General features: G+C 40.4%; 2 protein-coding genes across 2 annotated transcripts in view; one reads left to right on the forward strand and one right to left on the reverse strand.

The window, feature by feature from the left end:
- The window catches only part of elp4 (elongator acetyltransferase complex subunit 4), a 61,601-nt gene extending 54,707 nt beyond the window's left edge, over nt 1-6,894 (reverse strand). The window contains exons 1-2 of the mRNA XM_033642225.2: nt 6,698-6,894; nt 4,166-4,201 (exon numbers count right to left, since the gene is read on the reverse strand). Of these exons, the coding sequence (XP_033498116.1) occupies nt 4,166-4,201; nt 6,698-6,875 (214 nt within the window). The 5' untranslated portion in view covers nt 6,876-6,894. The remainder of the gene's footprint in view (nt 1-4,165; nt 4,202-6,697) is intronic.
- A 75-nt stretch (nt 6,895-6,969) lies between these two features.
- On the forward strand, nt 6,970-23,475 carry immp1l (inner mitochondrial membrane peptidase subunit 1). Its single transcript, XM_033617497.2, has 6 exons — nt 6,970-7,060; nt 15,812-15,922; nt 16,021-16,109; nt 16,249-16,375; nt 22,645-22,755; nt 23,315-23,475. Exons 2-6 carry the CDS (start codon nt 15,818-15,820, stop codon nt 23,399-23,401), a joined length of 519 nt encoding a protein of 172 aa, XP_033473388.1. The 5' UTR covers nt 6,970-7,060; nt 15,812-15,817; the 3' UTR covers nt 23,402-23,475.
- The last annotated feature ends 673 nt before the right edge of the window (nt 23,476-24,148 follow it).

Raw genomic sequence — 24,148 nt, forward strand, 5'->3', positions numbered from 1 at the left:
TGACAAAAAATGTCAAGTAAAAAAGGTCTATTACATTCAGTGTTCGACGCAGGTGCACTGAGGCTACTTAGGACCCAAACTCTGATTTAATAGTCTGACAGACGGAGAAATTAAAGAGTTCCTTAATCTTTTCAGCTGAGCCAGTGGGACTGTAGAACCTGGTATTCTTCAAATAAAATGTGGGAGGGGTCTAACGTAGTATTATCAGCCAAAGAAACCTTAGGCGGAAGTTAAGTGTATGCAGTTTGAAAACGTGACAGAAGTGTTTGACCCGCAATCTTTGAGCAGATCTGTAGCAGTCTAGCCAGTTTAGCTTTAAGCTGAACAGAGAGACAATTGTACCATGTACTCAGTCCACACTGCATAACACTGTTTTATAGCTCAGAAAAACAATAATAGGATCTGTTTGTCTGCTCCAAATGAGCTCGGTTTCTTAAGAAAGTGAATGTGCAGTTGTACCTTACTACAGATATAACCTATAAGTGCACTTCAGGCTAAAGCAGCATCAACAAGTTCACTAGGAGATCAAAAATTATTTCTCTCCAATTCCATTCACACCACTCCATTAATCTGTCTGTACAATATTGATGAACACTAGGATCATTCTCATCCTCATCCTCCAACAAAGACAACAGTGTAGTATGATCTGAAAACTTCAATATAAAAGTACTGGGAATATCAGTTTTACAATCGTCTTTGTAAAGTGTGAAGAGAAGGGGAGTGCTTACATGTCCCTGAGGTTCTCCTGAGATAGTAACCATGAAAGTAGAACATGTCTGTTTGACTTCAACTATCTGTATTTTATATGTGAGAAATGTGCATTACCACTGAATCACGTAAGGATTAACCTTTAGTTAAACCATCTTTGCCAATAGAAGCTCTGGCTGAATTGGATTAAATATTGATTATTTATATAAAATCTAAATAGAGAGCCCGAGCTGTAGCTTTAGGCTTGTCTAAATGCTTCAACTGCAACTTCTGTGCTGTGATACAAACTGGTGTGCAGTTTGCTGCCTACAGACATAGGGCATCTTCATATTAGGTGCAACTGATTGGTACCGTGCCCAAATACAACTACCCCCTCCCCAACTCCCTCGCTGCTCCGATTTTACATCAACGTCCATACCACAGTGCACTTGCATCATCGTCTACGTGCCATTTGTTTATATTGTCGCTACAGTGTAGAAAAGAGCACCAATCAAAAGATCCCCAGCCCAGACAATGGAGTTGCACTTTGCATTATGCCTGCTATTGTTTATATTTTTAGAGACAATGTCTAGAACGACCCTCTTGCCTGCCTTCCTACATTATCACCAGTTGCTGTGCAATTCATAGGATAAGATCTGCACATGCTTGGCATGATTTCAGGAGACCAGCGTCACTGAGAAATGTCTTTGCAACTCCACTCGCTGCCTTTACTCAAGTTAAATGGCAATCCATCCAGTGCTTTGGGGTCAAGTGCACTCAATCTAAATGTGGGTCCCTACGTGAAAGCCTCATTAGTGAGTTGCTGAATCACAGTTCTTTCAAATGTTTTCATAATAACAGGAGTCATCTCCCCATGACGAAAATCCCCAAGTTTCTTACGACATGCTTGTTTCTGGAAGAGGCATTTAATGTGAGGTCTCCCACATTTCAGGAATTATGTGTGTGTTAACAGAAAACTGAAATATATAGGTTGCCACACAGCCAAAAGCTTGGCTGCAAATATTTTCAAACTAAATGCATGGAGGTTATCTGGTCCTGTGGCTTTCCTCTGATTTAGATACTCAAAAGTGCTCCTCACCTGATCTCAATTATTCCTTTATCAAACCCAGAGAAAAAATTCTCTTGGTCACTTGCAAACTCTGCCTCATTGTCTGCCACTAATGCTTTCCGACTGGTTAACAGTCCAGTCATCCCCTTCATAATGTCCCACGTGCGTTTGGTATTGTTGCTTTTAAAAGCCTTTTAGTTGTCTTGTGTGCCCTCTTCACCTCTCTTACTTTCCCCCTTCAATCTTTTTCACACGCTTCAATCCTCTTGTGTCCCTGTTCTGGAAGGCAACCTGAATCATCATCTAAATAAATATGTTGTACTGTCTGACTATTAGACCTCATTAGTTTGTCCGATTTTTTGTCAGATAATTACAATGGAAATTCTTTCAAAAATAGTTATTATTGTCATAAATCAAAACTATGCTCAAAACTAAGATAACCCATATCCAAAGTCCACGTTAAAGCTTTGAAATATTTTAACGTATAAAACAATTAGGCCAGATTTAACAGTAATTATTTTGGGTACGTTAAATAAAAAACACATTCACTTGAACTAATGAAACGAACCCAAACATGGTCACCATAATAAGAGCTGGGAAGCTTTGTTCCTTCTATTAGAAAAACACAAGAGATGAGAGATCTTCAGACAGCAGCCATACTGGGCTGATCCCCCTCTGGTTGACAAATCAGGATGGACAGCTCAAGACACTTCAAAGGCAGTCTGATAATTTTATGTCTGTGTCTCACAAACAGGCCATCACAGCTAAAGGGGCAGACTGTAGGAGACGACTGCCTGAAACAAACACAAACAAACACACACTCCAAACTCCCCCCATCCCACCCACACAACAAAACAGACACACAGACAGCTCAGTGCGCACATGCACACACACACACACACACACACACACACACACACACACACACACACACACACCACTCTTTCAGAGACAAACACAAGAGAGCTCACACACGCATTTCACCTTTACTGTGTCTCTCATTACCAGATGAAACCAACCGTACATTGATTCACAAAATGGAAGGGAAGAACGCATTAGTGTATAATCACTGACTCCTGCATCGATTGGGGGGGTGAATTAAAGGGCAAAGCAATATCATCAGTTGGTATAGGCCTTTGCTACACACAAATTACAGCTTCAAGGGGAAACAAGAATACCTTAACCTTACTGTCTACTAGTGCATATAGCCTAGCCTATGATGAATGATAATAACAATAATAATACAGGGGAAGACATTTATGTCCCTAGAAAACCCACTTGCTTTGAATGTACTTCCGAAAACTTCTATAACACATCTGCAGATGAGCATATCAATTAAGGATCACAGTGGACGTGTGAACACCTGGGATTCTAACTAGAGACCCTCAGGTCACGAGTCTATTTGCCATTCTGCTAGACGGTGACACGCTAACCGCAAAAAGCCTGAGAACAGACAGACAGTATCATTAGCTGAGGCACACTGAAAAGTGCTGCTGAATTCAGTATGGGGTATACATTAGATTTTTGGCTATATATTCTCAGTGTTAGGTTAATGTAGTGTCATTTAAAATCTACACAACTTAATAAGTGAGAGAGTTGCCAAAAGCATAAGGCTATAGTAAGGCTGTACTGCTTCAAACAAGAGCAGCATATATGCATCTTCCTGGCTTTAAGTATCTAGTATTGTGTATGTTGTATCATTTTTTACACCAATGCGCTGACGTCATCCAAGGCAACTTCTACTGTAACATTACTCGCAACCTTCTATGACTCATCAGAGCAAATTAAATGACGTGGCTTGAGGTATTGAAACTTTACTTTAAGAACTATGATAAACACATCAAACATGCTCATGAAGCCTAAAGGCAAAAAGGCTAATTGGAGTCAGGAAGAGTCACCTGATGTTGTGTATCGTGAACCATGGAGTCACGCATACTCTATTTAGCACAGGTTGTGTACGCTATCGTGTATTATTTGCTCAAAGCTATTCTTGATAAATAGCTTTAACTCAAGATTTTGGCATCTGATAAAAAGTTAAGAGATCATCAGCAAAATCACTCACCAGAACATATAGTTATAGTGTCTACTAATAATAGATAATGCTATCAAGTATATCAATTTCATGGAAAACAGTCACTCTTCAGTGGGGACTTCATGCTGCATTAATGAGGTAACACAAAAGTCAAACCAATGAGGTCATCACACATATTTAATTATCCTGACTTTTAGGCTGTTCTGTCCAAATGCAACACCCTTGTCTCCATAACTGACAGCTGATTGGATGGAACTTACAATTGATTCCTCACTGTCTTATGTCCTTGTGACCTGGGAAATATGTCACAAGGAGGTTATCATTCCATTTAATGGGACCTTTAAACCAGTGTTCAATTTGGCAAGTGAGAGGCTCACCTATGAGAAGTACTGTTCCAACTGCTAACCCGCCACCTGTTTTTCAAGACAAAAAAAGGAACAATATTAGTATTTTCATAAATATCAATCACATATTACAGTCAGCTGTCCACATGAAGAACAACAGCTACTACAATGACCAAAAATATATTGTGTTAAAATCGTTCTAACTCAAATGGACAGCAGGGTCCACATAACTTAAATAACAACAAATGGAGAACAAAATCATCAGAATCACTTTAAGAAAAATTTGATGAACAACAGAAACACATACAGCCAGTAAAAATCCGACTGAAATTTGGATTTGTGTAATTTGTGTGTTACCATGTGTAATGTTCAACATGGCTGATGACATTGCAAAGAGACTCATCATTGAGGTTAAAATAAAACACATCCATTTGATAAAACTAATTGTCTTTATAAAGATGCTATCAGAAAGTAGGACATCTGGAATGCAATGGGGCTCATCCTCAGAATCAGCGGCAAGTTTTTTGTTGTGGAGTAGTAACAGCTCATCAATATCCATTTTCTAAGTGTATGTCACAGCTGAAGTGTTAAGAGCATGCTTGGCGCCACTGTTTAAGGAACATTATCATTCACCATGCTCACATCATTATTACTATCCTTACCATAGTTATCGTTCTCAGTGTGGATGCTCAAATCTTTGCCCATCATAGCTTTCATTTTTGGTGTGGAGCGCTCTTTAAATAACTGTGAACCACTTGAAACCGAAGTGGCTAAATGAGCATTAACCTCAAATCATTAATTTTGTTATTTACATGTGTGCTATTCCTTCTGTGTCATGATATCAAAATGTCTCCTATGAAAAAGGCCTACTGAAGAGGTGTCTCACACATTTCCACGCTGGTTTTTGCAAGAATTTATTATTACCAGCTCTGACAGTAGGGCTGGCTTTGTTTTCACCTTGTGAGTCTATTTATGTGTGTAGGATCACATGGGCTAAGTTTACAGATTGGTGTGGTCTGAGCAATGGCGCCAGATCTAAGAAGGTGGAAAGTAAGGAAAGGGCCATGGCCCCCTCACACACACATTATGCCCCTGGCTTTCCGATGATTTCTGATTATTCTGACTACTTTATGAAATTCAATCAATACACCCACAATGTTAGCTGGTTCTACTAGACCTTGCTTCTCTGTGGATATTGTTGCTTTATTACAACACCATTATGTTACAGAGAACAAGCATAAAATAGATCGGGGTATAAAATGCTTTTAAGGACAAATAAACAAGAAACCAAGCATGGTACAATGTTTTGATTGACACATTACAACATTCATGTCAGAACCCCTAACATATCAGTTACATAAAAATCTTGCACCTGAAGATATATTGGCCCTTTTCAGACACAGGAAAACATACAAATTCCCGATGTTTTATGAGCATTTCTGGGCTCACAACTGCATAAAGATGCAGGGAGATATGGGCCATGCAGTGTTGTTAGCGACTTACCTTTTATCTATTGCTTTAAAATATGGCCAAAAATAAATACAGAACAACCCAATGCAGTCTTTAAAAAGAACACCTGAATGGAGATGAGGACAGGGATAATGTTGTTTTACCTAATTCTAAATATTCCAAATGTATTCTCTCCTTAAGAACATGTTTGTTCACATAATAATGGTTTAGGAACAACCAGAGAGAAAATTTCCACATAAAATATTTGCAGAAGCTTTATCATCTGTTCATCCCTGCACTCATGACATATGCAGGGTTGGAAATTAACCTTTTCTTGTCCACCTGCCACAATGGTTGGTGGATTCCAAAATCTACCAGCCACACAAAAGATTCCCATTGTTTTTTGGCTAGTGAGTGAAGCAAATCTAGCAGCCACTTGCATATTTTACCAGCATGTGGCTGGTGGCTGGAGCTGATTTCAAACCCTGTATACGGTAACAAGTGTGTCAATTAATGACACAACACAACTTTTGCTGACTAGTTTTAGGTTATCAATCATCAATCTCACCTCGCAACAACATAAACTAGTTCTCATTTTATATCAGTTAAGTGGATTTGGCAGCCTCAATATTAAAACATGGCATGCCAATTTTATCAACACATTGTTTTAATGCATTCAGAATAAACACGGATGTCACATTTTTTGGACAAGTTTGTTTCTTGGGGGTTTAAATATGACAGAGTTAAGCATGCTGCATTTCTGGCATCAGCTTAGGGGAAATCACTGCTGACAGCAACTTCAAGCAAATACCTTTCCGTGGGCCATGAACCATCCATTATAAATTATTAGTTAGAAAGTAGGTCCCGACTAAATAAGCCTGAAAGCAGCATAGCTCTGTGATGCTAACGTTAACTTTAACACTTTGAGTCCAAGTTGTGTTGCCCTGACAGCAACAAAACACCATATTCTGTGTTAATTCACACATTTCCTATTAGACAAATTAATAAAAACATTATTTTTTGACCTGACATCAATGTGTCTACCTGATATTACACTAAGAAACACAGCTAGCCTGTGTAGCTAGCAGTAACGTTAAGTCTCAACGGCAGACTGACCGAGCAGATAGTCGAGTGACGTGACACCGGTCGAAACTAACAGTTGTCCATTTTGAACCGAGGGTCTGGTACCAGGTATGGAAATTAACTTGCTCCTCGTTTTCTTCTGAAAACTCGTAGTATTGAACGGTGGACGTTCAGCCGACGGTTTACCCACACTGCTCATGGGGGCTGCCATAGTGCTTGTAACGTGGTGACGCCTGTTAATGTTTTGGAGCGTATTGTCCAATCAAAGAAGACTTTGGTGGCGCTCGACCAATGAGGACAGCGATTGTTACTGTGCCGCGTTTGGAAGCTGTCAAAGGGAATTTCAATTTGTTATGGGGAATGCATGGTCGGAGCATTGACTCAGACAGTCTGTAGGTGAGTAAAGCTAATGTATCTTATCATATATTTATCTTTTTTAAATTTATATTAGCTTATGTGTTCTTGACAATGTCCAGCAGCTATTCTGTGCCTGAGAAAGTCACCTAACGGAAGGTTTTGAGCCGCTATGACCTTGTTGCTTCATTGCATAATATTACAGACACCTTTAACTGTTGGACAGAAGCAGCCCCTTCGTTTACAATCAAAACCCATCTCTTGTTTAGCAGTTAGAGTAGAAGTAACTGCAATTAAAACCGTGTATTGATGCACGACTTGTAATAGTTGAACAATACAGAGTATATCACACCACGATACCATCCTTAACGTAGATGTAAATGAGGAGAACATAGCCTACACATGTGGATGGGGAAACTGTGTTCAATTAGCAGGAATCAGCGGTACACTAAATTGCTTCACTGCATAATAGATTGCCTCAAATGTGACTGAATTTTCTGATTCAATCCGATTTAACACACATAGCAACATGTAAATGAGTGACATCCCTCACACCTGTATGTAAAGCAGCCATAACTGCTAGAAAGTGGACTGTTATAGATGAAGTCTGCATTTATGATTTGCAGATGTACAAAAAAAGCAAATTACTACAGTATAAAATGTTTTATGTTTTATTCCAAATGTTAAACAAGAACAGAAATGCTTGGTGCCAGTGTATTAATGACAAATGGCAAAAGACTATGATGTTGGCTGTAGTGAATAATCATAAGGGATTATATCACAATAGCTACACTGATCATTTATCCCACCTCTGTTCGTATCCATTGCACTCCATTCTGCTCCCTGTTGAGGTTTGGCCTTTGTAAATGGGCCTTATGTAATGTGGTGTAATAAATAAATAAATAGGTCATCGATTGCAGTTGTACAAGTGCATCATAAGACAGAACAGCTTCATGTGTCTCTGCACGTGATAGCAGCTCTATGTAAATTGCTATGTACTAGTAGTATTTGTAGTTTTATAAACTGTAGTCATTTTAAGTTGACAATGAATGTCAGTGTGGATCCTTGTGTGTCACTCTCCCGATCACACCCAGTTTAAAGGGCTCAGCAGTTGCAAGGGTGACAGTAGGACATCTTCATTTCTGAACTGAAATACAGTTATGTTACTGCTACGTTTTCCTGCAACATGGTAGTAAAGTGAGACCCAGTTGTAGTCTTCTTGGAATGACCGATGGGAAGAGGGGAAACGTGTTACATATCTGTTCTGTCTTAAGCAGTTTTCTATTTGAAATAAAAGATAAAAAAGAGATATTGTAGACATTACCACTGTTACAGAAAGTATTTGAAGGAGCTTAATATAATATTCAGGGCATAAGATTCAGAATCTGAGCTGGGATTGCCTGCACACAACTGTCGACATGGAGGTGGTTAAGCAGCTAACATTTCCAGCAGCGTGAACAGTGCTAACAGTGGCAACAGTGCTGACAGAGCTAAGGATGTTAACCAGGGAGGGAACTGGAGGGTGGGTGTTACGCTTCTGTGACAACTCTGTTCTGCAACCGTAGGTGAGGATGGCATTATTATCAGCGGTAAGTGCTGTATAAGAGTAAAGCAAATGGATACGATTAGCTAGCCACTGCTAACACACACAGGGACTCACATGCACTAACATGCACGCACCTCCAGTCCATCTACCACAACAACAACCAGGGAAACTCAGATTATGCCACACACAGAGGAAGTGTTAATTCAGTCTCTGCTCTCGGCGCCCATTATGCCACTTTATCCATATGTGGCAAATAGTCATTTGCTGCCGTATTAATGCTCTGCATATCACATGCAGAACCTGGGAGTGCAGTAATTACTTTTTAAATGATGTTCAATACTGATTTTGACTCAGCGGGGTCCAGAATACACCCATATATCTACAACATATTTAAAATTTTATTGAAGATATCAAATTGACATTCAAATTTGAGCCTATTTCCAACACAAAAGAACTGCAAAAGTAGATTTTATTTAAAATGATTGAGCACATTGTGACTATGCTTCTGGCTGACATCTCCAACATTGTCTAACAAAAACTTCAGTACTTTGAACTCATACATGAGTTTGTAAGGGAGGTTCGGCACTAAAATGTGGAATGTATACTGCAGCACTCTCTGCAGGAGACATTTTGATGTGAAAGTGGGGAAAAACACAGGTATATCATAAAATGATTGATTTATTCAATTAAGCTGCTTTGATTACAGGGTCACTTTTACACTATCATGGGACACTTGAATAATACTGAGTCATCATGACAAGTCAAAATGTCTGCTGTGAGGAAGGCCAATGGAGACCTTTTTCACTTATTTCCAGAACTCTAAATGTTCTGTTAAATGGGGCAAACTGCTGGCAGGGGAAAGGTCAGTTTCTTTTGTACTGTATAATGTCCACTGTTAATACTGGCTGACTGATGAGTGATCAGTGTAATCCTTAAGACAGCTGTAAAACAGCGTTGTGTGGCAGAGAGAGGCCAGAGGCAGCACAAGATCACAGGATACTGTAAGGCTCCAGAGGAGGCAATAGCCCAACTGCTCACTTTACAAATGCTCTCAGCAGAGGCAGTCCTGCTGTTTTGACAGCACTGTTGAGATTTATGTGCGCTGACAGGAGACCAAGGGAATATATCATGACTGACAACACTGGGCATTGTGGAAAGCCTATATGAGACAAATAAGATGCGCTGACTGACCTGCATCTTGGAAGGAGGAGAGCCTGCTTCAGCAGTGCAACATGCAGGATGTTGGAGTACATTGCTGTGGAAACTTTCTCCACATCCTCTGAACAGTGCGTCTAATTTCTAATTCTCTTAAATCCCAATTTAACTGGTGGGCTCTGTAGCACAGCTCAGTGTGTGGTATTGTAAACACAGCAGCCTAAATGTACAAAAATAACATAATTTTCGCCCTTTTTCAATGTGTCATCTGTGCATGTGTGTGTTTTTCTGCTGAGTTTTTGTCGGGTTTATCAGTCTCTGTATCTGATTGAGCTATATAATGGCAGCAGTCATAACATGTCAAGCCTTTCCTGGTCAGATTGTTTTGGTTTCTTCAGCTTAGTTCTGCCATCAGTGTTGAACTGAGAAAAGCAGTGCATGTCTTGTGTCTGGGGGATGTAAGATTATCATCAACATGCAGCGTATTTGTTTTGTTAGCGCTGAAAGTAAAGTAATAGTCTAAGGGCACAAGTACAATGAGCATAGGATGGGATTTGTACACAGCTAATTTTGTCAAAGGATTGAACTTTTTCCATTTATTCAGCACCCTGTATTTTGAATAGCTTTATTTTGATTTGATTTTGCTGATATTGAATGAAATACAGCGAGCCATATTTATCTTGACTTATAGGGTAGAAAAAAAGACAATGAAAAAAAAATAACATGGTTTTGTGTTTAGAATGAAAGGAAATCACATTTTTAAAAATCATAGGTTTGCTTTCAGGTTGAGGCTTCTGTCGTTAGCCAGTGTTAAAATACATCAGGCTTTGTCATGAGCTGGTGAGTGCAAAACACAAACTCCTTTGTGAATCTGATACAACACCAGATAAGATCTCTCAATTCTCTCAGCACCAGGCCAGCACCACGCATTCGCTTGTGGTCAATACAATAAGGCTTAGTGGCTGATTTTTCCATTCTGTGTAATTGTCTGGGGACTCTGTCAACCCACACTTCCTTTCAATTCATAGCAGTTGTATTCATATCACTTGGCTATTATTTGCTCTGGCTGACCCACTGATTGTAGGTTTAAACCCTCAGCTCCTCAAATAGTAACCTCGCTCAGCTGTTTCACGGCTATGTTGCCGTTAGCAACGATGAAAAGAGCAATATGTAGATCAGTTGCTTCAATTAAGCCTCAGATTGAAGGCAGACCTAGAAGAGATGGGGGCTAGACGTAGTACTCTGTGACTGGGACTTTCACATCTGTCACTCTCCATCCAGCCAGGTGTCTGTGTCTAAATCAGCAGGATTATCTCTGATTGGACTGATAGTAGAAACAGACCCCCCCCACCCCCCACCCCCCCCCCGGGTTGCCCAAACCTCCTCCTTTTTATAGATTACATTAAGATCAAATCAAGGTCTGCTCAACAGGACTAATGCCCCACCCTCCCCTGCCTTCTGCTGCCCAGAGGAAGACATCAGAGGTGGGATTCGTCCCCTCTCTGGTGCTGCCTGCTCCTCCAGACTCCCTTCCATCTGGGATCCTCAGGGAGAAAAAGAATATCTGACAAGGGGCTTGTAAGCCTCTTAGCCCCCCTGTTGCCCAGCTCTCTCTCAGCCCATGTTTTCCTAATTTAGTTGTGTAAGGAGTCCACTGCAAGGCCCTCATGTGCTGTTTGGATTGTGATTCTCTTTGTGGTTCTAATAGACCAGCCATGTTTATCAATTAACACTATTCAGCCAGTGGCAGGTTCAAGTCTCCTGAGACCTATAGCGGTAATTCCTTTTTCAATATTTCCTTATGGCTTCAATAATGTGTGTTTAATTAAGTATCAGTTTTAATATACTGTTATTGACTGCACTCTCACTACATTATTTTTTCTTGCTTACAATACAAAAGTATTCAATACTTGGCAAAACGCCTTGGAACTGTCTGTGTAACTTTAACAGTAAAAAAAAACAAAAGTCTGTTTTGTTTTTTTTTAACAAAGTTTTTTTCAATATACCAATGTATTTTTATAGAATAATTTATGACATTAGCAATTCTATATTTTAGTGTTGTCACCCAGAAAAATGGGTGTCTTTGAATTTTTTCTTATTCAAAGATAAATACAGCTAGGCTATAACATGACAATGACAACTTTTCTTTTATGGGTAGTAGCAAAAAACAGCAGAATGACTGGAGTAAACATTAACAACAGGAGAGAGCCAGAAAGCTCAGGTACCAGTTTATCGATACTGCGGAAAATAAGTACTGAAACTATTTCAATTAATCCAAATTATTGTATTATTTTGTAATATTGTATTGATAAATCAATGTTTTTACCAACACCACTATCTATATCTTTAATTGCAAGCTTTAAAATATGTCCTACATGTTGATGCATAAAGATGCCACCAGTCTTGATAACATTACAATTTACTTAAACATTAGAATATTGCCAAGGTCGTTTCTTTGTTTTCATCCTGAGGACGCATCACATTCAATGATATGAAACAACAATAACAACTTGCCCAAAGCATATCAACTTTCCATTTTCTTGCGGATGTGTCTGTCATAGGGACATTCAGGAAGCCTCTTTATTCATGTCAATGCTGATGGCAGAAATACACCTTGTTCACGTTTTATTTTTTGCAGTGTCTCAAATCGTACACTTAAAATGCTTTTGACAGCTCGGTGGACACGGTGATGGGATTCCCCACAACTGCTGCACTTTATGCTTGTAGTTACTTAGTCATATGAAACATACAAATTGGCCAATTATCTGGAGGAAGGTCGGGAGGAGAAGAAAAAAGCTCTTTATCAAAAAGATCTGTAAATATTTGGTAGTTCCTTGTGTGAGAAGGTTCATTTGGGATGTTTTATTTCTTTCTTCTTTTTTTTAATTTCACATGTCTTGTATGCTATGTTGATGTAAGCCTGGATAATGTATGTGAAATTATATGTTGTATAATCCCATATAGGATGGGCCAGGTGTTGGCATGACACAAAAATACAGATTCTAATACAGATTCTGATACCTGAACTTGTGTATCAGCAAATACCGAGTACTGATCTGATAGCATTGCCTTAAAAAAAGAATAACAGTATACTGCTAACCCTGTATGGAAGTGAAATGACTCCTATCATTGTTGTATGGCATTGCTCAGGTTAAATCCTTTGTAAAACATGAAAAAATACATAGAGAGAATGAATGCCATCCAACTTTGTATTATATCCAGCGTAAAATATTGCCAATTTCTGATATTTTTCTAAGAGCTAACATTCCACTATTTGCTGGAAATCAGTTATTCTTCACCACTTAAAGACAGCTGTTGTCAGTGTCTTCACTTTGTAACTTGCTGTGTAGGTTATTGTTGAGCAGTGAAGAAGAATTGATTTGCAGGAAAACTGGCGATTTATCCATGTGTAAAACTGCTCAAAAGTTTATCAATAAATTATATGGTATCGGACCAGTGCATAGACATACTCTCCGATACTCCATCCATTATTTTAGACATGATCTGAGGTATTCCTGATACTGGTATCGCAATTGAAACAAGTCTAACAAAACCAAAAATGTAAATTAAATGGAATAAAAATTAATATAGTTTCTGTCACAAAAAAAGTATTTTTTTAATTTATCGACTTCTGATTTCTCTGTCCTGGGTGAACAGGGCTCCCTCAGCAAGAGGATCACAGAGTTAAACACACAGTGAGGTGTTTCCATCCACAGCTATTCATTTGGGATCCCCCTCTTTTCTCCACTGTAGCGCTGCGCTGTGACTACAGGAGGCCGGTGGCCACAGATGGTTCTGCAGAGTGGGCTGCGCTGACTTTCTTTGTTTTCCCATGAACATGTTTGGCGTGTAATCCTGGATTAACAGAGAGACTTTGTGTTAATTTACAGCTGTAATACAGCATTCAGATAATGTTGGTGCTCCCCAACACACACACACACACACACACACACGGGTATTAGGGGCAAAAGATAGTGTGATCTGCCCGACTCTTTGCTCTGGGGAGTTAGAGGTAATAGAGATCCAATCAGATGTCTCTGTAGATGTCCACCTCATTCTGAATCCCAGAGGAGTCAATGCTGATCATATATACACTTCCTATGAAACACATAGGTAATGCTTTTGTCTGTGCACAGTCACACCACATCACACCACATGCACACACACACAGTCACACACTATCAATGACAGAGGGTGCCTCAGAAAACCAGGCGGCTGCATATGGACTCTCTTGATATCAGTCACTGGCCGTGTGATCTTGTTATGCAAAGTCCCTTAATCCCTACCTATGATGAATGCAGCCCGGGATGGAGGGGGGAGCTGAAACAGAGATATGAGGGCAGCTGTTAGGGAGGCTATCCACTGTGCTTTGCGAATGAGTGCTAGCAAAGATTCCCGATCCCCAGCCTAGCAGAAGGAAGAGCACATGTGAGATCATGTCTGAGAGTGCATTACCGTACCACATTGACAGAGATGCTGGTGGAGGAAGCTGAGGGCACGACGAATAGAGCTGAACATGTCACCTTAGCGCAGACCTGAGATTCACATTAACCTTTAGACCACTTGCTTCCCAACAGAGGAATTACAGGGCCAGAGGTGTCGTTGTACCAGCTGTGGGAGGACTGAGTTTATAATTCTTGTGGAACAGAACAAGAGACCAGAGCAGAATGTGACTGGGAAGGGGCACTTCATTTGGGCCCTGCACTGAGCATATATGTGTCCCCATTCACCTGTTCGAGTGCCGTTATTCACAGTGGCGGCAAAAAGCAGAGAGTTGCCAGGGGTGATCAGCGAATGGGGGGAAGAGTGGAGTAGCAGCACACAGGGAGGTGAAAGGATGGAGTTGGTCTTTTTGGATCAGAGCGGATGGTGAATGGGCCAAAGAGACAAACCATGCTAGGGATGAAAGAATAGATAGAGGGTTTAATAGGTGGAATATAGTTGGCATGAATGAGAGAGCATTGTGAGTGTGTGTTTGTATGTGTGTGAGAAGAGCGGAGGGGGGTAATGGGATTAGGGGTAACACCTTTGGCAGGGCTGGGAGAGCCACCTGACACCCGGTCTGTTGGGGACCTGGGGAGAAAGGGGGGGTGGAGGTGGTGGCGCAAGGGAGAAATTGGGGGTCTAATCCGTGTCCATCTTTGGGAAGTCATTCCCAGAGCTCTGAGGATTTGGGGCTTTGGTTTCCGCTCTACTTGCTTTTGTTAATAATACCCTGGGAGGGAGAGAAGACATGGAGAGAGAAAGAGGGAAAGAGACAGAAGGAATAAGGGAGATGGAGAAAAAGATTTCTTTACCCTGTGGTGGACTGGCAGGACAGCGGTCTGAGCTAAAAATGTTTGAAGTGCAGACTAACGTTGAAGCCAAGCTGTATTCTTTCCCAAAAACATACAGTTTTAATCTGTTTGTGTATTTGCATGTGTGTGTGTGTGCAGGTGTGCCTGCGTACACACTGTGCACGACAGTGTAAAGATGACTTACTTTCTTCGGTCCATCCAACAGGTTGCAGCTTGAGTAAAAGTCAATAACCTGAGTGCGGCTGGGATGTTTGCTCAGAAGACACACGGGTAGTCCTCGTGTGTGTTTGTGTGACAGAGTGTTCGCAGGGCAGGTGGAGGGGTGTCTTTGTGTTTCTATGGTGCTGACATAAGTTGATAACCGCTCTAATGATTGCAGTGGTAGCGGAGGCAGCACAGTGTCAGGGACTAGCCCCAGACGGCGTGGAGCTGCTTGGCTGGATGTGTCACAGCCTCTGTGTTTGTCCGTCACCTGAGCGCAAGGTGTTGATTGGTCCATCCCACGCAGGATCAAAGGTCAGGGCAGTTTTCTGGTGTGAACTGGCCGCTCAGCCTCTGAGAATGAAACACCAGGGAATGTGCCATCTTAGCAGTAGGCCAGCTGTGACAAGCTTGTCCACACCTTCAGAAATTAACCCCCAAACAGCTTTTGTTTTTAGAAATCGTGTAAAGGATATAAGCCTACCATAAATGGATCAAACACTGAATTCTTTCCTCACCACAGTATGTACAGAGCATGATAACTATGTACTCTGACACATGTGCCGTGACCTACGGTTGTGTTTTGTGCTGTAGGTGGAGATGTTCCGCAGGGTGCTGGGGAAGACCTTGGGGTTTGTGGGCTACACAGTCCAGTATGGCTGCATCGCACATTGTGCCTTCGAATACATCGGAGAATTTGTGGTGGTTCGTATCAAGATTACACAATTGTTATTATTATTTCAAATTGTTTTAATTTATCTTTGCACAAGAACTAATATATTTTTGTGGCTGTTTTGCCTCAGTGTTCTGGTCCATCCATGGAGCCCACCATTGTCAACCATGATATTGTCTTCTCAGAACGGATGAGTCGTCAGCTTTGCAGAATACAAAAGTGGGTTCCAGTCAGTGGATGCATGTGCAGTAGGCAAAACGAGGACACAGCAAGACAAACAAGATATTTTTTCCATTTTATGTGAATTACTGCACCATGACTTGTTGCTGAGTAAATTAATGTGTTTATTTTTTTTCAGGGGTGACATAGTAATTGCAAAGAGTCCATCTGACCCACATATCAACATTTGTAAAAGGGTTATTGGACTGGAGGGTGACAAAGTCTGCACAAGTTCTCCGTCAGATCTCTTCAAGTCCCACACATACGTGAGTATGTTTACATTATACGAGCCCATATTGGTTAAAAGTCATGCTGCTTTTCTTATACATCCTGTGATTACCTGCTTTACTGAGGAAGGCTCCTGGCAGCAGTTTTCGAGTCTCTTTGGAAGAAAAAAAGGTTAAAAAGATACAGTAAAATGGAGAATGAATGAAGAATGTGTTTACAACAAAATACTTGATAGTTTGTTTTCACCCTAAAATGAGAAACAGAATCTCTATGCATAATGCAAAACCGTCTCTCAGTTTGTCTTTGGTTTTCTTTGTATGTGTGTGTGTACTGCAGTCTATAGACTATCATAGTTGTTTACATTTTAGACCGCACACATCCATTTTGTGTCATTGGTCAAAATATCAGCTTTTGACAACACCTATATTTCCTCAGAACAGTGATAAAACCAGAGAGTGAGCAGGGGTTCTGCTGCTGAAACCACTGTCATTGCTTTTCTATTACTACTCTCCCCAACGCCCACAGCTCAGGCCTGCAATCTCTCTGAAGCCTGTTAGAGTTAGTGCCAGCCGAATGGACAGACTGATGGGTGGGCGGAGGTGTGTGTGTGTGTGTGTGTGTGTGTGAGTGTGTGTGCGTGTGCATACGTCCTCAAAACAAAGGTTGCATTGCATGTTGCATGTTTTTGAATTTACCGTGTGTTTTATAGACTATGGGCAGACTATTGAATGAGTTCAGTGAGACATAGCATAAGGCCAAGCCTGTAAGTGTCATTCAGCAAATGAAATAGGAAATAAAGAGGTTTCCTCTTCTACTAGCTTCACCCCCCACATACAGAGGACTGAACTTTGTGATACCTGACATCTTTGCGTTGTGATTCGTGATCCCAGGATGAAGTGACAGATGTTTGAGTTTGAGTCATTTTTAAAGTTGCCACTAGGTGGACAGGGACTATATTTTTAGTTTGTCCATCAAGTTTAGGATAAAGCTCATTGACTTCCATTCATTTTGGATGTTTCTTCACTTCCTAATTAATTAATCCAAATCAAGACCAGGGGGAGCTGCTTCAAACCCATTATGAATGAATAGTGACACTTATTTTAAAGGAACGGTTTTGCTCGTAAACTCAGTATCTTTTTAACAGGATTTTTAATTTTTAATTGTGTAGGTTTGTGTCAAATGTAACTTTTTAATCCAGAAAGGGACAACCAGTGTCTCCATAACATTCATGAAAAACATTTGAGCATTATGTCTTTCACCATACATACCAGGATGAACATGTCACTCTCTTTGCTGGCGAGCGCTGTGACAGCTTGACTCAAATAAACTTTAAAGAAATCACTGTTATCAACTCACACAAAAAAGATTGATACCAGTCATGATGTGAGAATACACAATAGTGTATTGTATTATTTAACCCAAGGGCCTCTGTTCAGTCAGTACATGTGGATCGAACAGTGCAGTTTCTTTTGTGATCAGAATATGGCTGCAGTTAGTTGGGTTTTTTTTTTTTTTTTTGTTATCAAATAGTGTGTTTGGTTTAGACAATTAAATGTCAAACACAAATGCACATATCTTTCTTATCCTTCTAAGTCCAAACGATATTCAGTTTACAGTGGTATAGAACAAAGAAAAGCAGAATATCCTCACATTTGAGAAGCTGGAAACAGGATATTTGGCTTTTTTTCTTGATTAAACAATACAATTAGATGATTGTCAAAAGTGCTGCAGATTATTTAAAGAAACAATAGATGACCAAATAAATCTGCTGAACAACACAGTGCCTGTATACTGTATGTCACCACTGTCACATCAGGTTTTGTGTCTTCACTTCTCTTGTTATATGTCATAAATGCTGCTAAAGAACTACTCATTTCTGAAGAAATAAAATGGCTTAATTGAAAAAGTTTTTATTCCTGAAAATGTTGTATTGTATTTGACCCACTGATATTTCAAATGGTTACAACCCTGCATGTTAGATGTATTCATTTTATCTGATTAAGTAATTGTTTTAAATGCAGTAAAATATTACAACATATGTATCTGGATTGTCTTTGGTATCTGGTTGATGATAGGAGTTGGGCTCATTATGCAGAAAAATACTGAGAGCGTTTATGATCTTTTTTTTTTTTTCTTCTTCTTTTTTCTTTTTTTTTTGGGATGGGACAATTCCCCTTTTTGTGACTGCATTTACAGGCATAAGTAAGTGAGCTCGTGTGTTGTTTGTTGGGGTGTACATTTTAAAAAATACAGCAAATCTTGCATGCTCTAAACTGTTACAGTTTTCAGCTTCACAAACAAAGCAGGTGAGACGCTTGGAATAACCACCAGGCTTGTCCTCACAAACTGATTATTACTAAGCATTTTTTAATATCATGAAACCTAATATGCTGTCCCATGTTAATTTTAACTCCCAGGAGCAAAATCACTGGCTTTATGTGACAGCATCAGAGGTAACTGAGAAAATACCCCCTGTTAACATAAATGTTTAGGCTCCCTCAGGGAGTTTTTCCCCCAGAGGATGTATGTGTGTTTGTGTGTGACTATTAGGGTGTTGTGAGGCATTATGGGTGGACCTGTAAAGATGAATTTTGGAAGGCGGTGTTAGACCCTGTCATCACCTCCTTTTTTGCTCTGACAGGCAGGCAGGTCCTCTCCACCCTCAGAGATCCAACAGCAGACTAATTGCCCTGTCACCTTTTCGGAATCATTTCTGTGTCTGAGCTATTGTGTCAAAACAATGACACTTGATCCCTAATATTATAGCAAAGAGCGGCAGTGAGAGGGTGACAGAGGGAGAGATGAAACGTCCTCATACGTTCTGTTCTTTGCAGTAAAGATAGACAGAGTAATACGGTGAAAGATGAACTCTATAAGCCTGTATGTATTTAAGCTGAACATAATTCACCGCCTCAATCATGTTAACGTAATGAGCACTGTAATGGTGCGGCTGTTAAACAACACACCTCCACGGCGAGGAGAGCTCCAGTTTCAGTGCCTCTCGACACATCTCTGACAGGTACACAATGCCTCGTGTCGACCCAGCCTGCAACCACAGAACGTGTGCAATCTCTGCCGTCCATCACACCAGAGCCGCCGGCAGACTGCAAATCTAAACAGTACAACTCTGCGTTGGGCCTACCTGGATCTTTGGAAATCTCTGCAGTTGGAAACATCTGCCGATGACAGTTTTATCTGTTTCACTGTCAGAATCACATGTTGATACTGTTTATGTGCTATAATGACTCCACACCCACAGAAGAGCTTCTTAAACACAACCTTTTATGTGCATGCAAAAATTACGCTGATGGCTTTGTGGCTATTTACAGGTGCTTGAAGCAGCAGTTGTCTCTGAAAAGCAGAGTCAAGGATGGTGCATTATCTGGTTACACCGCTGCTTTGCATCAGCCTAGTTTTAATTCAGAGCTTCGCCTTTGACTAATTTTTTTCTCCCCCCTTGTTCGCACACCTGCGTCTTGCAAGGTGATATGCATAAGCTTTTATCCTCATGCTGGCCACAGTACAGTAGATCACGTTTCAGACCTCTTCACTCTCTCACTTTTCTGAAATACTCCTTAAAGTACTTTTTTCTTTACTCAGACTCAGGTTTCTCTAAAAGGTGTTTCTCATGGGACGCAAAGTCAAAGTGCAAACTTTAGCTGTTGTCGATTGAATTTATTGACCTTCATGGTGATATTAACAGAGGTGGCACCAAGTCATTGTTCTGCCAGTTACAATTAAGTCCAAGTTTTTACACTTAAGTCCCCAGGCCTAAACTTTCAAGTCCTAAACAAGTCATAATGTGCTCTTTGCCAAATGTAATGTCATTTTAAAGACAGAGTAATAACATGTTACATTTACTGTCAAGCTAATGTCAGTTAAGCATTAGCTCACTGACAATGTTAATATTAGCCTGGACTTTGTGCAACTTCAAATGTGGAACAAAGTTGGAAGTTGTTGCTGTTTAATAAAGGACTCAAATTAAATTAAAAATGGTGCAGTTTGATACAGGCTATATTCTCTCAAAAATGCAAACCCATCTCCATGATTTTTTTTTCTTTCCTCTTTTTTGATATAGTCAGTAGCAGTCTATAACAAAGTGATATGCTTATTCTACATTAACTATAAAAACTACAAGTATTCATACAAAAATCTGTTAGATAATTAATTTCTTATTTTCTTTAATATTTGTGTCATATACAGGTATGCAGTGATGATTGTTGGTGACATGTATGTTGCTGTCGTCTAATGTCAAGTCTCTGTTTGATTGTGTGACAAGATGATACAATCCAGTAGCTAGTTTAAACACAAATCTGTCAAGCTAAGCACATCTACAAGTCCAGCGAGCAGCGATGGCTTTTAAACATAAAAGCAACAGTAAGAAAGAACAAGGGAGAAATGAACAATGTAGCAAATCTCCCTAAATTAGTTTAATTTGGCTTTTTTATAAACAGTTGCCAGTGGTGTGTGTGTGCGTGTGCACCTTATAACTAGTAACTAGTGTGCACTGGGGCCTGTGGTAACTACCTTACACCACTGGTCTACATCTGTAATTTTTGACCCACGTCTTTCATACTGCAGTTCTTTTTCGGTCAACCACCACATAAATTTTGTACACAAATGAAAATATCTTTGGTATCATATTTTCCAACTGGCAGTCACTAACGTAACCTTCATTCTTCGATGGTTGCTACTGGAGTAGTTCAAACAAAGTTGATCTGGGCAATTGAGTGTGAACTTGCTGGGAATGAATAGTGTTCAAATGATAGTTGATTCAGGAAATAACATGAAATGAATTGACTCATGGCACTTGAGGGAAGGTGTCAAGTATTTTCAAGTCAAAAGGTTCAAGTCTGAGTGAAGTCAACAGTCCTTAAAGTCCAAGTAGAGTTGCAAGTCTTTTTTGATTTTGTCAAATAGAGTCTAAAGTCATCAAATTGGTAACTTGAGCGTGACTCAAGTACAAGTCATGTGACTCGAGTCCAATACCCAGAATATTACTCAGGCTGGATCCATAATAGATCAGAAGGGATGATAAGAGCAGTTATGAAACGCTTCCTCCATTTCAAGAAATTAAGTTTGTGCGGGCAGTGGTTTCACCAAATTCTGGACAGACTTGAAATTTCTTCACCAAACCTCTACATTTGTAGGAAGAGCACAACGAAGATGATACTTTTTCATGGAAGATGAGGAGAAACGGGGTTCTGGTTTGGCAGATGACAAACGGTGGTGTTTCTTTTTCCTGTGCTTGGGAGCCAGCATATGTTACCATGTTAATGAGGTGTAATGGTGGGAATCCAGCATGCTGACATATGGTTCTCAGATGACTCCTTTAATGATATTCATTTGTGTCGTCGTTATTCAGTGAGTTGTTTACCTCGTGTTAGGTCAACATGTCACTGGCTCGTGATTATGTCACATCATCTGTCTCAATTATCGAATATGAAACGTAAGGCAGCATCCCGCAGTCGGACTGAAGACTCCAATCAGAGAGCAGGGTGATGGGACTAAGAAATATGAGCAGAGGCGAAGACTTGACGTCACCTCAGCGTGGACAATATTCTGCTCCTGTATTCGTGTTATTCTCTTTCCTCCAGAAGACTTTTGCCGTTAAAAAGTTAGGCAACACAAAAATAGACTCGTGGATTGTGATGCCCATTATGACAATATAATGTGTTGTTGATCCTGTCTGCACATATAGGGGGGACAGCGCACTTAATTAGGGCCTTGACAAGCCTACTCTCCTAAAGTGATGAGATTAATCATAATTGGTGTCACTGTGAATTAGAGCCCGCTTGGATGACCGCCCCACTGGCAGGTCGGACCGCGGTGGAGACCCTTGGACACTGCTGCTAGCCGCAGCTTAGCCCTCTCTATCTCCCTCGTTCCCTCTCTCTCTCTCTGCCCAGCTATCTCAGGCCCCTCTCTTGCTTTGCCCTCCCTGGGTAAGAGGGGAGCAGATCTCAGCCAACAGCCTAATGACCCCGTTTGAAGTTCTTCTAAATCCCCCCCGACCCTGCCCGTTACCCATGACCCCTCTCCTAAGACGGTTCGGGGTTAAAGAGGGACAGGCAGGTTGACGTTAAGATAGGCTGAGGAGGGAGGGACGGCTGAGGCGACTCGTTGGGGGTAGGGGGTGGGGTTAAGGTAGATTCTCACTACATAATGGGTCATCTCACTTTTCCACGTTTAAGTGAAGTAGCGCTGCAGTTTCAGAGATGTTTCTGTTTGATTCCTTTGTTGTTGGGTAAAATGGTCTACATGTTAATCATTTTTCTGCCCTGTTTCTGTGTGCTGATGTTTTTAGGTTCCAAAAGGCCATGTATGGCTAGAAGGGGATAACCTTAGGAATTCCACTGACTCAAGGAGCTATGGCCCAATTCCCTATGCCCTCATCCGAGGGCGTGTTTGCTTGAAGGTAACTAGTGAGGTGCACTGTATGTTGTCATGTTTTTTGTTTTTTTTGTTTTGTTTTTTTTTTTTAAATGTGTTTTTCACAAAATCATGAAACGACTGAGTAAATCTCACCTATAGGGGCTCTGACAGTCTTCACTTTTTTCCATAAATCCATTATGGCCATTTTTTAAGCATAATTCAATGACGTGAGTCAGTTGGAAGTTCAAAGCAAGTGTGTCTGATTGACCGAAGCCTGGACAACATATTGTCTAGCTTTCCATTCTGCCGTGTTGTCATGTCACTGGATGTCATAGCAACCACGACCCTGGAAACAGGTCAACCAACCTTCTGTCCATCTGATTGGACAGCGGCACTCCACTGGAGGCCCTATTACGACAGCTGATGAAATAACAAGATCTTCTATGTAGTCAAACACATCACTAAAAGCCACATTAGCGAACGTGTCCAAGATGTGAGATAACGTGTTGGACATAATAGCTAGAAGTCCCTTATTTATTTTTCTGTGAGTCTTATCTCTCTTCTAACCCATTGTTTTTCTCTGTACTCTTTATCCCACACAGCTCTGGCCGCTGCATAGTTTTGGGACCCTCAATGAAAGCCCAACCAGACGGATCGTTAAAACTCAGAGTGACTCAGACTCAGACTGACTCATTCACTTTGTTTGTACTGTGCGTCGCTTTTTTCCCAATCATTTTTGAATAAAGCTGATATTTATTTAAAATGGTATTTTAAAGAGTGGTTATTCTTTAAACAGGCCAGTATTTTAAAGGGAGAAACACCATGCAGTCATACATCTATAGATTAATTATACTGTTTTATATCTGACTAGGACTTGTCATTTGGGGCTTACAATGTGTTGGCTGTGGCTGTGCAGCACTATAGGAACAGCAATGTGTGAGCAGCAAGCAAAGCTGTGTCTCTGTGGAGCTGTGGAAAAGTGGTTTATGCTGTTTTACATTGATCGTGCTCCTGCAGTAATAAAACACACAAATAATTAAGTTTTAAATCAACACATTAAAGTCTAAATCATACCCAACAGTACATATCCTAGAATGGTTACTTGTGGTTTCATTTAATTGGCTCTGAAATGCATCTAAACCACACATTTGCAGGACAGTTGTACATGTGCCTTAAACAAGGATAGTTACCTAAATCTCTAATCTGTGACCTTAGGAAAGACATGTCTCATTCCCTTAAAAAAGATATTATAAATTTCATGTTTACCCTTTCTTAGTATTATGGTAAAACAAAAGCTCTCTTATTGTTTAATATTTCATTAGGCTGCCGAGGCAATTGAAAAAAATGTTAACATTTCCCATTTAACCATACAATATTAATAAGCACTTAGTAAGGGCCTCACTCACCACTGAAAACATTGTGTGTCTGTGTGTATA

This window comes from Epinephelus lanceolatus, chromosome 2 (genome assembly GCF_041903045.1).
Source record: "Epinephelus lanceolatus isolate andai-2023 chromosome 2, ASM4190304v1, whole genome shotgun sequence".
NCBI lineage: Eukaryota > Metazoa > Chordata > Actinopteri > Perciformes > Serranidae > Epinephelus > Epinephelus lanceolatus.

Excerpts from the sequence above, each read along its gene's own strand:
- immp1l (XM_033617497.2), top strand. The coding sequence starts at position 15,818 with ATGTTCCGCAGGGTGCTGGGGAAGACCTTGGGGTTTGTGGGCTACACA. Across the intron at positions 16,110-16,248 it reads CAGCTTTGCAGAATACAAAA|GGGTGACATAGTAATTGCAA; the intron begins GTGGGTTCCAGT and ends ATTTTTTTTCAG. Across the intron at positions 16,376-22,644 it reads TCTTCAAGTCCCACACATAC|GTTCCAAAAGGCCATGTATG; the intron begins GTGAGTATGTTT and ends TGATGTTTTTAG.